Source organism: Mangifera indica, chromosome 4 (assembly GCF_011075055.1).
Source record: "Mangifera indica cultivar Alphonso chromosome 4, CATAS_Mindica_2.1, whole genome shotgun sequence".
In the NCBI taxonomy this organism is placed as follows: Eukaryota; Viridiplantae; Streptophyta; class Magnoliopsida; order Sapindales; family Anacardiaceae; genus Mangifera; species Mangifera indica.
The window spans coordinates 21,008,407-21,024,180 of NC_058140.1; the positions used below are offsets into that span (position 1 = coordinate 21,008,407).

The 15,774-nt window shown below is 32.2% G+C and overlaps 3 protein-coding genes across 4 annotated transcripts; 1 reads left to right on the forward strand and 2 right to left on the reverse strand.

Annotated features, from left to right (window-relative positions):
• Positions 1–826: 826 nt before the first annotated feature.
• LOC123214703 (cycloartenol-C-24-methyltransferase) lies at positions 827–5,093 on the reverse strand. Its single transcript, XM_044634653.1, has 14 exons — positions 4,946–5,093; positions 4,701–4,801; positions 3,805–3,871; positions 3,437–3,510; positions 3,251–3,335; positions 3,088–3,143; positions 2,591–2,645; positions 2,394–2,441; positions 2,138–2,221; positions 1,895–2,011; positions 1,711–1,794; positions 1,474–1,599; positions 1,220–1,317; positions 827–1,103 (listed from the first exon to the last, which is right to left on the reverse strand). The coding sequence occupies exons 2-14, from the start codon at positions 4,781–4,783 to the stop codon at positions 1,040–1,042; spliced, it is 1,041 nt and encodes a 346-aa protein (XP_044490588.1). The 5' UTR covers positions 4,784–4,801; positions 4,946–5,093; the 3' UTR covers positions 827–1,039.
• A 5,216-nt stretch (positions 5,094–10,309) lies between these two features.
• On the forward strand, positions 10,310–12,926 carry LOC123214118 (cytochrome b5 domain-containing protein RLF). Of its 2 annotated transcripts, none has more exons than XM_044633852.1 (5): positions 10,310–10,488; positions 10,573–10,858; positions 11,891–12,025; positions 12,156–12,206; positions 12,565–12,926. In XM_044633852.1, the coding sequence occupies exons 1-5, from the start codon at positions 10,456–10,458 to the stop codon at positions 12,663–12,665; spliced, it is 606 nt and encodes a 201-aa protein (XP_044489787.1). In that variant the 5' UTR covers positions 10,310–10,455; the 3' UTR covers positions 12,666–12,926. The 2 variants fall into 2 exon arrangements, with proteins under 2 accessions (XP_044489787.1, XP_044489788.1); XM_044633853.1 differs by having other exon boundaries at positions 10,312–10,492.
• Positions 12,927–13,262: 336 nt separating this feature from the next.
• On the reverse strand, positions 13,263–15,002 carry LOC123214117. Its single transcript, XM_044633851.1, has 3 exons — positions 14,788–15,002; positions 14,175–14,672; positions 13,263–14,075 (listed from the first exon to the last, which is right to left on the reverse strand). The coding sequence occupies exons 1-3, from the start codon at positions 14,864–14,866 to the stop codon at positions 13,549–13,551; spliced, it is 1,104 nt and encodes a 367-aa protein (XP_044489786.1). The 5' UTR covers positions 14,867–15,002; the 3' UTR covers positions 13,263–13,548.
• Positions 15,003–15,774: the final 772 nt, after the last annotated feature.

Genomic DNA, 15,774 nt, shown 5'->3' on the forward strand with positions numbered 1-15,774 from the left:
TCGTATGGTACATTTTAGAGTTGGCATCGTCATGACAACCTGACTACCTGGCTCTTGGTCAAACTAATTTGGCCAACCAATCCGTTCCAAGTATTAGACAGTAGTTTCATCCTGTCGAATGAATCGAAGATTTCATGACTAATGAAACTTTGATAATAAATTCTAATCAAGACATGCAAGTGGACCGAATCAGTCTACAACATGGCCCAAACCCCATTTTTAACATGGCCCACACAGGTACGATTTGAAAAATCATGGATTGTGCTAGGCCATTGAGTAATGCAAATCGTGTTGGGGGCCTCAGAGTAAAGTCTTCGAACTGACCCAACAAAATCAGTTAAAATTATTAAAAATATATAAATAATTAAAAATAAAAAAAATTCAGAAATTATAATTTGATGAATTAACTTGCCAAAGCATACCTGCTAAAAGCTTGTGAAGACAAAATCCAAAGGACCTTAAACATAATACAAACCTTTCAATTCTAACAAACTAGTCTAACCCATTAGGCCCACTAATTAATAGGTCTAAATTCGACCTGATCTCTAGACATGGCTCACTGTCATCTCTAGGTGAATGTGAATTTCAATACTAACTAGTTGTGGCGTTCTGCAAAGTCGTATTAATATTTAAGCCGGCGCAAGTCATAATCATATTAACTAATATTACCAAATGACCAACCCCAAGCTCAAATCTAATAATTATATGCCGCTAAAGGTACTGACAAACAGGCCACATCATTTAAAATCTAAATGGCCACATGTCGCACATGATCTATGAAAAACAAAAACAAAGTAACAATTTATACGCACAATAAAGGAAAACATGAGAGAATCAGATTTATAGTATAGAAGAAGACTTGAAAATCAAACGGGAAATCATAAGGTTTCACATAAACAGCTAAATAGAAATAACAACAAAGATAAAACAAGCACGCGACTCACCAAAAACCAGGACAATTGCCTAAGAAATTGCATCTCCACTCATAATGATACCACCCTTCATAGTAGCAACCGTTTAAAGAGTTTGCACTACCAATTTACTGATTGTCAGAATGCGGCTTCCGGGCCAGGAAGAAATACATTGGCGTGAAAATCTCTTTCCTGTTGCGTCGAGTTATAGATCATGTCAGTACACATATGGGGGGAAGAATCAACAATTAAACAAATTCAAATTATGTAACAAAACGACTCTGCATTTGTGGAAAACACTGACTGACCTTCCACCAGCAACCAACCCTTCTGCAGCTTTCTCCAGAAAATCTTGAACCCTTTGACTTCCCTTGGGGGCTAGTCCCACAAATTCTAAGGCCTTAACCTACAAAGGAGAATAAATATTTGTCAGCTGCCAACAAAATAGCGAGATGGTATGGCTTGGACAATAATTATTAATTTCAGATAACCAAGTTCTTCGAGAAATTATTTTCTCTAGGATTAACATTAGCAGAAAAGTTAGCATTTCAACAATCTTTACCATGTTTTTAGTGAAGAAACGTCCGACAGCGGTTAGGCGGAAGCTACTTAGTGAGAAGTGGTTTTTATCCAAAGGCAAGTACCATGGGAGAGGTGAGTCAACAGCAAGATCTTTCTCCCACAACACCTTCATGAATAAAAAGTATACATATTCATTTCACAGAGCATATGCTAATGTAAAACATAAAAGGTAAACTGAAACAGGTTATTGAAACTAGAGAGGCAAAAATAGTCTTGCCTCAAAACCAGCTTGTTTCAGAGCTTCAAGACATTTACTAGTCAACCTGATGTCAGGAAGGCCATCACCAATCTCAATTTCAGCCTGTGTCAATAAAACTTTATTACAACCGTAACATTGTAGATTATGGCATAAGAATACAATAACCAGCACGTCTTTTCTTAATCTTTGTGAGATATAAAACCTTAATCTTCTGATGTTCTTGATTATGGGGATCAAAAGCATCAGTCATGCACCATTCATATGCAGCAAAGAATTGGCCAGGCTTTAATACTCTGTAAATCTCTTTGTAGCATCCATACTGTCCAGAAATAAATATAAGTTACACCAAACAGAGGAAAATGCACACACACTCACAAAAAGGAAGCCAATGTTCCCATCTTAGCAAAGGCAGAAGAGATAGATATAGAATCTTAAATTGACATACTGCATCCGGTGCATGACAGGTAGCTTCAATTGCATATACAGCATCAAAACTACTGTCAGGAAATGGCATTTTCATGAAGTCGGCCTGTATTAGTAAGAAAAAAACAGCAATCATGAAATTCATCAGTGCAAATTGTAAACCATTCTGTTGTATCTAAATAAATTTCCATGCACTAGAATTAACAACATAGAAACAAATAATGCGTTACAAAGAATTAAATGAGAAAATCATTAGCTTGGCCAGGGATACCACCAACCTTTACAAAGTTGCAGGTTTTATCCACTCCTGCAATGCGGTTTAGTTCCTGTGGAACAACAAAATTTCATAACATCAAAAGCAAGGTAAGAAAATAACCATTTCAGAAGTTTAAAAATTCAGTCACAGGGATCTCTAACAACAGGCAATAGCAGCTGCAAACACATATATGTAAAAATCAGAAAAGAAAGTATGTACATTTCCTCTTGTTATCTGATATTCATTGTTGTTCAACCCAGTGACTGACGTTGCGCTGCAGCAAATCACCAAAGAAGGCCATCACTTAAAAAAAAAAATTTGTTAAAAAAAAGAAACAAAATGTTCCTAAAGCTTGTTATTCTACATTAGGTTGCACTTTCTTAAGAATTCAGATACTTTGGAGATGCTAGAGTTAATTATCTAGACATTCAGCATAGTTACCCAGTAATTCCAGTATTTTTTGAAGACATGTAGCAAGAAAAAATTTGATCATAAAAGAAACTGAAAGTCCTAAGCAAATTTAACAGCCTAATGACATTGGATACTGCTAGCCAAAGAATTCAGGACATCAAAGGTATAAAGCAAAACCCAATCTAATGAAATGAGCCTTAATGAGAAGCAAGGTGCAAATCATATGCATAATATCAGTTGCTCACTAATTAGCTGATAATGATAGATGACAAAAAGAAAGGCTCAAGCATAAATGTCAATATCACCTGAATCGAGCAATTTCTCTTAATGGTCCACCAATTCCACAACCTACATCCAAAACCTACATGATACCAGTATAAGTTTGTGTCACAATCCAATCCAATCCAAATAAAAATAATAATAAATCTTTCTATTTGATATTACGGTGCTCTACGAAAAGGCATAAACCTTCTGTCCAGGTTTCAGGGCAAGTTGTAAAGCCAGGAAGTGCTCATGTCGCTTGATACTCTCCCTAAGAGACTCTCCTTTCCATCTGAAATAATAAATTCAATGTCATGATAACTTTTTCAGTAACATCTGCAAAGGCAGGTGGTCTCCCTTTGTCATAAACAGCAGGAAAGAATAAAGTATTACCTTGGTGCAAAATGGAAAGACTCCCCCCAGCCAAACTCATAAAAGCTGGTTACTAGATCATAATATTTATTTACCTGAAATTGCAAATGAGACAGTTAATGGTTGTGTGCAATAGAGCATCTTACACCCACTATGAGGGAAAAACTAAATTCTAGCAAAACATTGTATGGCCAGATGACCACTTAGCACGCTATAGAAGATCATGTAGAAGAAATTAAAAAAAAAAAAAAAAAAGCTCATATCACACATTTCCAATTGAAAACATGTTGCAAAAAACTGAGACAGCAAGAGAGAAAAACTTGTTAACAGATGATTCTGGTAAAGTTAGATAATTTTGAAGCAAACTAATTAAATAGATCTTCTTATACCATGTCAGTGTAATTAGCTTTTCTCTCTTCCTCTTCACCTCCATAACAGACATGATACTTCTCATACCTGCATTATTAACCCAGAACTTTTATAACAGAAATCATGAAGACCCTTACTAATTTGGAGAGACAAAACTTAAAAAACCAAGTATAACATGCCAAGTTGTCTACAGGACTATAATTGTATGCAGCACAGAAGAATCACCTCATGCCATTTGGTCATGCGTATCTCATTCAATTTATATGATGGGTTTTTTCCATCACTTGGCTCAATAAAACAGACCAGCACTAATCATAAAACGGTAACAAGCCTTAAACAGAAAACACTATTTTTTAAATTGAACCTCTTTGGAAGTTTGCTTAATTTTCAACAAGGAAAGCTGCAAAACTTGGCACATTTTCTTTTCACTCCCATATACCATTGGTTTGACCTACTAATAACCAATAGACTTCTCCGATACACAGTTGGTGACTTCCCCTGGTATACATAATGAGGGATGATTATGTGAAGCAGGTATATGTAATTCACTCTTGTTGATATTAACAAAAATAAAAAAATAAAATTGGTATGAGTCAACCATTGATTCAAAGAGAAAAATGCAGAAACTGAATCTTGTTTAAAAGAGTATCAGAGCCACTCTATCTTAAGCTCAATACAAAGCCAATTTTCAGATTACAATCATTTTCGAAAAAACATTCAGGATTACAATCACTTTCAGAAATAATATTCAGAACAGAAGCATGCAAAATTTGAATCTCAATTTGAGGTCATTTTTTTAAACAAGTACATAACATGACTTAAACTAAGTGAAATCCACCAGCGAAAGTACTTCCGAAGAGAACATGCAAAAAGTTAAAAAGCAAATAACAAATATGATCGGAAAGTGAAGAAGTACTTTTCGACAGCGGAGAGAACTTCTCTTTTGTCAATCTTTCCACCGAGTCCAGACGCCAGATCCAACGCGCCAGCCTTCGACATTGTTCGGTGAGTTCCGATCTAAAAAAAAAATAGCAAAAGAATCAGAAACAGAATCACATTTTAAGAAAAAACGAAAGAATTAAGTTCACGTGTGACACGGAATCTACAGTTTGGAAAACATGTTTGTTACGAAAATGTAAAGTAGGCGACTGAAAAATTTACTTCAAAAGGGGAGAAGTTGAGGGCGGGCGCCTAGAACAGAGGCGAGGCGATATTTTAGAGCCAGTTAGTAGCCTGTGGCTCGTGAGGAACAAATGATACACGTTATATGCCACCCCACCACCTCGCTATCGACAAGAATAAATACAAATAAGAATATTATTTTAATAAAACTAATTAGTCTATTTTTTATAAGCGCTGAGCTCGAGCATAGAGCAGCTAAGTTCGAATTTGATTTTCTCTGAGTGAAATTAAGTTTGAATTAATATTACAATCAAATCAAAATTGATTAATATAATATGATTTTGATAGATATTAATTAAGATAATGTTATTTTAAGTTTTAATTAATCTAAATCAAGGTTTTTTAAGTTCACAAGTTTGTAAGTAGAACATCTCAAGTTTGAGTTTGAATTTACTATAATCAAATTTGTTTTTTGAACTTGTTCAAACTAAGCTTGTAATTGAGGTATATCCAGCTTTTGTGCAATCAACCAAATTTTATAATGTAATTATTTAGGTATCAATAATGTTATGTTATTATAAGATTTAATAATATAATAATATATCAATATTTATTCTTAAAATTTATAAGTGCATAGGACATTACTCTATTATTATTTTCTCTTCAAGACAAATCAATAATGTTATATCTAAAAACATATAATAAAGAAATTGAATTGTCATTATGTGTTTTATTTAAAATAATTATATTTTTACCTTTAATTTAAAATAATATAACGATGTGATGACAAGTTAATTTTTTTTTTATATATTAACATTTGTTGTATGTAAATATAAGATTAGATATAATACAAATTAGTTTGGTCTCATCTGGTTATTCGGTTTGAACAAACCAAATTCAAGTAAAATATATTCGAATTGGACTTTGAATTGAATTAAATTAAATTATTAAATTAATTAAAAATCACTAACAAATTCATCTTCCTAAGTGATTTTTATTTTTTTAATGATTTTTATTTTTTTTATCTTCACCAAACATTTTTCTTTTTTGTAAACATTTTTTGAGGATTTTTTTGACAATTTTATTATTAGTTTAAATTTGAGCTCAAGCTAAATTATTTAAATTCAAATTATGTTTGAATTGGTCTTTATTCATATTCAATTTGGCTTATATTTACCTCTATATATATTATTAAATATTTGGAATTTAAAAATTATATATTATTATTGCTATATTTATATTATAAAATTATATTGAGTTGATTTTTCATCTGGAAAAATGTTTTCGATCCTTAAATAAAATAAATTATTTTATCTAAATTATAATTTAGAATAATATTATATATTTATTTTGAGTTTTTAAATAAATATGTATTTATATTATTAAATATTATTTTATTTATAATTTAAATTTATTTAATTTTATAATAATATTTACCAAGTGAAAAAATTCGACGGATAAAGAAATTGGCAATGTCAGATCAAACAAAGTCAAGTGTTATCCAATAACATCACAGTTTGATTGATGTGATTCATATCGAATTTGGCCAGATCAACAACCACGGTTTTTAGAGTCAAAATAATAAATGTATTAAATATAAAATTCTTAAAGATGATATGACAGTTTACGTATCCAAAGTTTATTAAGACATTTTCCACGGAAAAGAAAACTGAAAAAATAAATCTAAAATTTAGCTTGAAAAAAGGTAATATCCTCTATTTTATTCACTTCACTCTTCTAGTTTATTTGATATACATTTTAGTACCTATTTTAGTATATTTAGTCTTTAGAGTAATATATATTGATAAAAGATATTATATCAGAGTTTTTTTTTTTTTTTTATTATAAAAAGGGTTCATTGTCATTATTCCAAGCCTTTGGGTGTGTCTCTCACACCTCAAATCTCTGAGGAGGAATATGACCCATGTCCAATTCTTCTTTTGTGTGTGTATTTTATCAATTAATTATCAAAAATCTAAATATCATTTATTTATTAAAATTTATTATTAGTATTAGAGGTAAAATTATTATTTATTAAAATATTTTTAAAAATTAAGAATTTATCATATTTTTTTTTTCAAATTTAAAAATTTAATAAATTTTTCTCTATCTAAGGTTTAAAAAATCAATATTTCTTCACTAAATTTTTTTCAGCATACTACTAACAATCGAAGACAGCAGCATTCTCCTTCCCTTCCGACTTCTCTATCAATTGTGCTCTATTTTATATTATCATTGACCGTTCTCTCTCTCAACGGTCAATACACAACAAGATTGAGTAATGAAGAGATTCGAGTTTCTTCGTTATGCTTTGACTGATAAGGGAGAGGATGACCTACAGTGAGAGAGAGGATGACCAACAGTAGGTGACAATGAATCATTGCCAAAGAGAAGAGGAAAAAAACTTTAGGAGTAAATGTTAATTTTTCAAACCTTAGGTGGCGTAATGCAAGAGAAAATTGTTAGTTTTTAAACCTGAGTGAAAATGTGATGGATTTATAGTTTTTTTAAATATTTTTATTAAATATTAATTTTACTTTTGATAATAACAATATAATTTAATAGATGAATAAATATTTAAAATTTTTATAATTAATGGATTGAAAATTGGGTTTGTGTCAAACGTTTGATTTGTATCAAACTTTGGGTGGGAAACAGTGTTTTGGCCTTATTTATTTATAACTTTATAAGGCCCAAGTATTGATATGAGATTGACTTTTTTTTTTTTGTTTGGTCGAAGGACTTGTTCCCACCTAAGGTTAGGTGAAATTTCGAATTCATACTTATTAATTTTCAAAAACCTAATTACTTATTGTTATGTTAAAATTCACTTATTAAAGTTAAGAGAAAAAATGTAATTTAATTAAAAAAACTAAAAATTTATTATAATTTTTCCATAAGTTTAAAAAATGTAATAATTTTTTTTTATCCAAACTTAAAAAAGCGATCATCTCCCCTTTAAAGTTTTGAAATGATCACCACTTCCGACAAATATCATTGTCTCCAACCGTGTTCTTTTTCTCTTCATTGTCGATCATCTTCGTCTTCAACGAAAATGATTTGGGAGAGAGAAAGTGAGACCGGTAAGTTCACTAGAGATAAATTAGGGACATGAAGACAGTTAAAGATGACTAACTCGTAGTCTCTGGTGACAAGTTCAAAACCTTAGAAAAAAAAATTGTTACTTTTCAAACTTTGAATGAGAGAAAATTGTTAATTTTTAAATTAAGGGAGAGAAATATTATAAGTTTTTAATTTTTTAAATTTTTTATCTAAATAATATTTGTACTCTCAATCTTAACAATGAATTTTAATATAAAAATGAATATTTAAATTTTTAAAAATTAAAAAATATGAGTATGAGATTTCAGCTAACCTAGGGTGAGAATAAGCTTTTCCCCTTATTTATTTAATTATTTTTCTTTAATATATTTATGAAAGGCTGATCAGTGTCATCAGACATCAAATTTTATCCCTGTTGTCGACAAATAGGTAAAATTTATAACTCTTTTTTTATATTTTCTTAGGCATGCCAATATAACCGAATGAATGGGCCGAATTTTTTAAAGCTTATTTTGTTTTTCTTTTCTGGGTAAGTCTATTCCGGCTTCATTTGTTTGTCTAAGTCTGTTCATTTGAAAGATTCGACCTTCATATTAGGGTTGTAAATTGAGTTAAGTATTATTAGGTTTTAGCTTAATTCGATTGAATTTATATAGAATTGAAACTTGAATTTGAACTCCAGATATGAGTTATTGACTTGAATTAATTAGAAAACGATAATATGTATTAATCAATTACGATATATTAAAAATCAATAAAATTTTATAAATATAAATATAATATTTTAAAATTTTAAAATTTATTAATATAATACTTAAATCGGATTATAAGTTCACCAAATTGAGTAACAGTAAGTTTGAATTTCACTAGACACAATTGAGTTCAAACCTAATTTAATATGAGACGTGCCACGAACTATAGAAGATCTAAATATTTTCGTGACTGGAGAAGAAATTCATGTGCTGAGAACTTCGCTTCGACAGAACAAGTTATATTTGCAGTGTTCAAGTTTGTTACTTTCTTCAAACTTTGAAGAGGAATGATTGTAACATTTTTTCACATGGACGAGGCCATTTTGAGATGTCGAATTATCTTTTTTTTTTTTTTATTAAAAGATATAATTTTAGTTTTTTTTTTTAAACAAATTTTCTAAGTTTTCAATAAAGGAGATCAAACTTGTAGATCTCAATTAAAAAAAAAACTAAAAATTTAGTTTATTTTATATAAAAATTTGAAAATTTAGTTTTTCTAATAAGAAATTTTGATAGGTCTGCCGTTTTAATAAAAAAATAATGGTTTAATATATCTTCGTGTTAATTTTTTAATATATATATATATATGCTTCAATTAAGAGTAGAGTCAAATCGAATCAAATATAAATAAATGTTGAACAACAATGTTAGAGAGATGAATTGTCAACAAACCATCAAACTTAGACAGAGTTAGAGTTCTAATGCACTTTTGGTTTGTTTAAACCAAACATAGGATCAAATCTTAGTTAATTTGACTTAAATCTAACCTGATTTTAAATTTTTTTGGCCAAGAAACTTATTCCCACCCAAGTTATAGTGAAGTCCAAATCTCTCACCCTCTAATTTTCAAAAACTCAAACACTTAATTTTAAACAAATTTCTATTAGAAATTTTAGTTAAGGTTAGGGTAAGACCGTTATTTATTAAAAAAATTTTAAAAATTAAAGTTTTGTCATATTTTTTTCTATAGATTTAAAAATCTTACAAATTTCTGCCAACCTAAGTTAAAAAAGTGATAAATATCCTATGTAGTTTTTTTCTCTTTTCTTTGGCATCGATTCGTTGTCTTCAATCATCGATCGTCCTCCTTTTTGCCTTATCTCTCCCTTTCCTCTTCAATCCAGACAAAGATGAACGATTTTTGTCTATTTTCATCTTAGACATCTAAGCCAAAGATGCTCGAAAAGCGAAGGAAGAGAGATCGGGAGAGAGAGAGATAAAATGGGAAGAAGGATGACCAATGACTAGAGACGACGAATCATCGTTGGAGAAAAGAAGAACAAACCGTAAAAGATATTTGTTGCTTTTCAAACTTTGAGTTGAAGGAAAATTGTGAGTTTTTAAACTTTGAGAGTAAAATGTGATAAAACTTTATTTTTTTAAATTTTTAATAAATAACTATTTAACCTCTGAGACTAAGTGAAATTTTTAACAAAAATTTATTTATAAATATGTATTTAAATTTTTAAAAGTTTAAAATTTGACTATACCTTAGGTAAAAACAAGGCTTTTGGCCTTTGTTGTTTTTTTTAATTTAGACAAACAAAAGGGGATGGTTGTCTATACTTATAACTACTTAGATTAACCATATTAGATTGCCTAAATTTTCAATCCACAAGTTTAGGAACGTGTCAAAGAACCCCCTATTAGTTAATCAGCTGAGTTTCTTGTTTGAAACTGGCTTCAGAAAGTAAAGGGATCAAAGACGTGAAGCAATATCAGCAGAAGAAGGAGATGAACAACGATGACGATTTCACATTTTGTCGGGCAGGTTTCGAAATCTTATTTTATATCTCTATCGATTTTTATTTCTGAGTAATTGTAACAAATTTCACATGCTTATACAATTAGGTCGAGAAGAGTGTCGATTCGGAGTCGGAGATAAATCAAATTAACAAAAACAAAATCGACGGAATTCTATGGAAGAACGACAACAAAGGAGTAGCCGCGAAGAAGGAGGAGAGAGTCGGCTTTTTGGCGTTTAATGTAATTGATGCTTCTTCGTCATCATCTGATGCTAAAACTTCAGTCAAAGTTCCGGCTCGAAAGCCGGTTTCACGGACTAAGGTTCCGTTTGAGAAAGGTTATAGCCAAGTTGATTGGCTTAGGCTTACTCAAACTCATCCTGATCTTGCTGGTACTCTTTGAAACCCTAACTTTATTTATATATTTTAATTTGTCATATATGTTTTTGGATTCTAATGGCGATTTTTGTTTATAAAGTATGTATGTGTGTATTAGGCTTCTCACGCGCTTTTTACAAAGAATTTCTGTTGAGAAGATGAGGGTTGTATTTATTTGAAATAAAGTTCATTGCTTGCAACAAAATGTTACTCAGTTACTGTCACTTGTGTACCTGGTTTTCATTTATTTAGATGACTCTTTCAGATAATATGGTCGATTAGTGGTAATATCTGTGTCTGTGAATGAGTATTCATATGAGTACATGATGTGGGGCTTTACATGTTCCATTTTACCTTATATTCCTTATATGATTGGAAGAGGTCAAGCTAAATATGGGTGTGGGGAGGTACTTCTCTGACAGTGGAGGTTGATTCATAGGCTGATAATTTTTATTTGATTTATGTTCGTCAAAGGCCTTGTCTAGCTATGTGAATTGTTACCAGTTTCAAATTGTTTGTTCTGCTTCAGAAACTGCACGGGGCTTTCTTTTTGGTTAAAACAACCAGGGCAATTCTGAATGCTCAAAGAAAAAATAAATAGGGCTTGCAGTTTGATGTTAATGTGTTTGTGTTTGCCCTTACTTTGAAATTCCTAAAGAAACTAGCAGAGATACAGTTGTATGATGGCAACATTTGAGATTCCTAAAGAACCTGGCAGAGATACAGTTGTATGATGGCAACATTTGAAATCCCTAGAGAACCTAGAAGAGATACAGTTGTATGTTGGCAACATATTTTCTATATTCATTATGCTATTATGTACATGATATATCTGCTATGAGCTCTTGGTTATGGGTTAGACACATTTGAGTATATAACCATCCATGAAACATCCTTAAAGTACACATAATCTCGTTATTGGAAGCTAGTCAACTTCTGCTAATTCTCATTCACCACTATTGTACTTAAATGAAACAGCTTGTGCAACCTGTCTAGTGATTGAATATAAAAAAGAGTGTGTTAATTGTGTATAAATTGCATGCCAGGATTGAAGGGCCAGTCGAATAAGAGGCTTATAACTATGGAAGAAGTGGAACAAAATAAAAAGGAAGGTTCCATGTGGACTGTTTTAAAAGGCCGCGTTTATAATTTATCACCATACATGAAGTTTCACCCAGGAGGTATGGACATGATTTATCTTGATAGATTTGCGATATTTTGCTTGTTTTTGGTTCTTTAACATATGATAATTATTTGCTGTTACATGCATATGAACGACCATTAGCTTATTTTGGATAAAATCCTTCTCAGGTGTTGATATGCTGATGAAAGCAGTCGGTAAAGACTGTACATCTTTATTCAGTATCCTTTTCTGGAAGTGTACTTATCCTCACTGCTTCATAGAAATTACAATATAATTTCATCAATGTTTCTAGGACCTAGTAATTATCCCTACTGGTGGTTTTATCGTTGCGTTTTCACTCCTAGTAATCCAATCCTGCATTAGGATAACAAATCTACTTCAGAGAGACAACCCCATAATAAAAATTAGGATCATGTATGACTCTGTGTTTTTGCAATTTGACACTACTGCAACAAGCTTAGCCAGAAAGGTGGTCTAATGGCCAATGAATTGGTTACTTTTGATGAAACTTGGTGGTAGCCATTTCTTTCTCCCTTTAACTAGCATAAAATTGCAATCCTTAACGTTTTATTTCAGATAAATACCATGCTTGGGTAAATGATGAGTTCTTATTAGCTAAGTGCTTGGTGGGTACTCTGGAGAAAGTGGGTGAAGGCCACGATTCTTCAAAAATTTAGCACTTGCTCCCTTCCATCACATCATTCATGCTGGGGTCGGCCATTCCTTTTTCATGTTATATGATTTATAGATGTATACTATTTTATCCCTTTTTTAGCCAGTGGGGGAACAAGATTTCTTTGCACCTTTTGGGTGTTTGATTTATACAAAGATCAACATTGGCGATAAAAATGCACATTTGCAGATGAATTATTTTAATAATTTGTTGAATAATCATCACACATTGTTTTTTAATGTCATCTTGAATATTATATGCTCAATCTTGTGCAAAAGAAAGTGATGTTGGATTTGGCTAGGGCTAAATTCCAGTCAAGTGAAGCCGAATATGGGTTAACTTGAGCTTGATTTGAATCCATCAATTAGTTTGAGTTCGAATTGATTGGAGATGTTGTTGAAGATTTGTTAACATGAGAAATAATATTATAGATGAGATAAAGTAATAGTATTGATAGAATGAATGTTTTTATTGATGAAATAAATAATGTTATAAAAAGAGATTGGATTGAACTTCATCTCTGAGTCATGTTGGCTGGATTCAAATTTAAGTTATTTAACCTTAGATTTGGGCATTAAAGTTTTGGCCATCCAAGGAAAGCTTGATTGAACTTCCATTGCCATTGGGAAGTTTATTTAGATTTTGAAATTGACCAGACCTTGTAATAGAAAATTCAATCTCACTCATTCTATCATTATCCATGTATGATGTAGCCCTGTTTCGACCGACTCTACTACTAGAAAACACAAAAGATTCCAAACTTTGGACTAAAATAAACGTAGAGCATGTGCCTGATAACAGCCAAATATACAAAAGTCCGATCAAGTCATAGTAGCAAAATCTCTATAACTTAACAATAATAAAAAAGTGCTCTGGTGATGGTAAATTTATCTTCGAGAAACTGGGTAGACCCGAACTTGATCAATGGCAGGGCCACAAAGAGATCCAAAGTCATTAATCTTAGAGTGGTAATAAGAGCTAAAGAAAGTGATTCTTGTTCTGGGTTCAAGTGCTTTGAACTTGAAACCAACTGTCTTGAACAGACCTTTTCCTTGTGACTGGAATGGAGTTTTGAGGGTGTCTTTTGCAGCGAACGCTTCAACCATCATGGATCCATGGCAGCCATTCTTGGCATCTCCAACTGCGAATGTTAGATTGTAGACTTTGTTGGGAACTGTTCTAAGAATCTGTGCAATGGCACTTTCTCTGCCAGCAACAAGCTCAACTGCAGAATTTCCTGCGGGTACATTGAAGTGCTTTGAGTCTATGAACTTGACAGCTTTAAGTGACTCAATGATCCAGCCAGGGAGTGGAGATGTGAGATCCTTTTGTCTGGGAGGAAGAAGGACTCCATTGGTAGAGTTCACCAGCCGGTATGGACCCTCTTCAAAGCCAGGGTTCTTTACCAAATTATCTGCAAGAGAACAATGACAGACATTAACAAAACCTTGAACATTGCAAGATGAGCAGGGTGAATGGACAGATCAGAGAAAGAAAGGAGGAAAAGCATTACCTCTGGTGGGCATTGGAGGATATAGCTCCTTAATAGCAACAGCATCAATAAGTGGACCACAAGCAGGATCCTCTTGGACTCCAGGGTTGTGGAAAATCACTTTAACAGAAGTAGAATTGGCTTTGAATCCCCAAGCATAAACGTCTCCACCATTACTGTCATACAATGTTTGCAAAGGCAGGTCCCCAGATTGAGGAGGCACTGAGAGTCTCAACACCTCATCTTGTGCACATGTCCTTGATGCACCAAATGTCAATGCATAAACAGACCCTTTTTTCACCGCTATGGTTTGAGAAATTGTTGCCTCATTCCCAAGCCTCACGGCATGGACTCCATGAGCCACGGGAAAATACATCCCACCCGGCTGCGGCCCACCAGAGATGTACTCAACAAAGCCACTGATTTCCCACTTGGGTAATGCGTATTTTCCCTTGAGCACAGTCTTGTCAAGGTCAGTCTTCTTTGGTGGCTCCTCAAAGTTGCCATTTTGCAAGTACCCTGATAAAGAAAGAACAAATTGAAGCAACAGAACCAAGAGAACAGATCTACACCACTATAGTCTATAAACCAAAATGGTGTGCTCAAATGTAAACAAAATACCCTGAAAACTTACCTTCGTAGTACTTGGCAGCAAAAGCAGGTGCAGCTAAGAGCAAAATGAAAGCAAACAGAAAGAGCATAAAGCGCGTCATTTTGACAGGCTGAACAAAACAGAGCTGAAGTAGTACAGAAATGCAGGAAAAAAGAGGTGAATTTATAGAGAAGAAGAGGGAGAAAGTGAGACAATGAGAGAGAAAAAGATGTAGCAGAGGTAGAGGCAGAAATCACGTTAAGGAGATGAAAGAAAACCCTACTTGATTACCGTATTCATTTCAAGTAGCCCCACTGCTGTATTTGTTTGTCTCCTTGTCTCTGGTCTCGAAAACCGAGTTTTTCTCCACCATTCATGCAGGGGTATTTACGTAATTCTATTTAGCAGTGAATTCCTTTATCGCTTTTCACATTATTGGACTTTATCCAAATAATTCGCACTATTAAACAAATAAATAATTCATTCTTGATTTCTAATTTAGTGTATAGAGGTTCTGACTCTGGTATTTTATTTAGGTTTCAATTATTTGGTATGGGGGGATTATTTCATTTAAATAATTTTTTTGTTAAAAAAATTATATTTACAAATAAATTTTATTGATTTATTTATATAATTTCATGTGTTAAGTAGGAAAGTTTAATTTAGGATTTGATTTTAATTAAGTTGAATTTAAGATTGAATTAGATCAAATTCGATTGGATTTAAAAAAATCAAACTTGATGAATCTTGTAAACTAATTTGACTTTCATTCAGTTTAAAAAGAGTTAAATTTAAATTTAGTTTGAACCGAAATAAACTTGATTCATTCAAATTGTTGAGCAATAATCTTCCTAACAGGAGTGAGCTTGAACATGGGGATGTATAGAAAGTCTGATCAATGATTTAAAGTTGGATCATGTGAAGGTGTATAGTTGGTGATGTGATGTATCCACATGCAAGCAACTCTGAGTATTTGATTAATTTTTCTACACGCAGGCAAGGGATCTGCCTATCCCTGCTTTTAATGGG

What these genes read in the sequence shown, in the direction of transcription:
- LOC123214703 (XM_044634653.1), bottom strand. Translation starts at nt 4,783, where the DNA reads ATGTCGAAGGCTGGCGCGTTGGATCTGGCGTCTGGACTCGGTGGAAAG. An exon ending in AAGCTAATTACACTGACATG is followed by an intron (nt 3,511 to 3,804) that starts GTATAAGAAGAT and finishes TTGCAATTTCAG; the next exon opens with GTAAATAAATATTATGATCT. An exon ending in TCTTTCCATTTTGCACCAAG is followed by an intron (nt 3,336 to 3,436) that starts GTAATACTTTAT and finishes TTATTATTTCAG; the next exon opens with ATGGAAAGGAGAGTCTCTTA.
- LOC123214118 (XM_044633852.1), top strand. Translation starts at nt 10,456, where the DNA reads ATGAACAACGATGACGATTTCACATTTTGTCGG. An exon ending in AACTCATCCTGATCTTGCTG is followed by an intron (nt 10,859 to 11,890) that starts GTACTCTTTGAA and finishes ATTGCATGCCAG; the next exon opens with GATTGAAGGGCCAGTCGAAT. An exon ending in AGACTGTACATCTTTATTCA is followed by an intron (nt 12,207 to 12,564) that starts GTATCCTTTTCT and finishes GTTTTATTTCAG; the next exon opens with ATAAATACCATGCTTGGGTA.
- LOC123214117 (XM_044633851.1), bottom strand. Translation starts at nt 14,866, where the DNA reads ATGACGCGCTTTATGCTCTTTCTGTTTGCTTTCATTTTGCTCTTAGCT. An exon ending in TGCTGCCAAGTACTACGAAG is followed by an intron (nt 14,673 to 14,787) that starts GTAAGTTTTCAG and finishes TTTCTTTATCAG; the next exon opens with GGTACTTGCAAAATGGCAAC. An exon ending in TCCTCCAATGCCCACCAGAG is followed by an intron (nt 14,076 to 14,174) that starts GTAATGCTTTTC and finishes GTTCTCTTGCAG; the next exon opens with ATAATTTGGTAAAGAACCCT.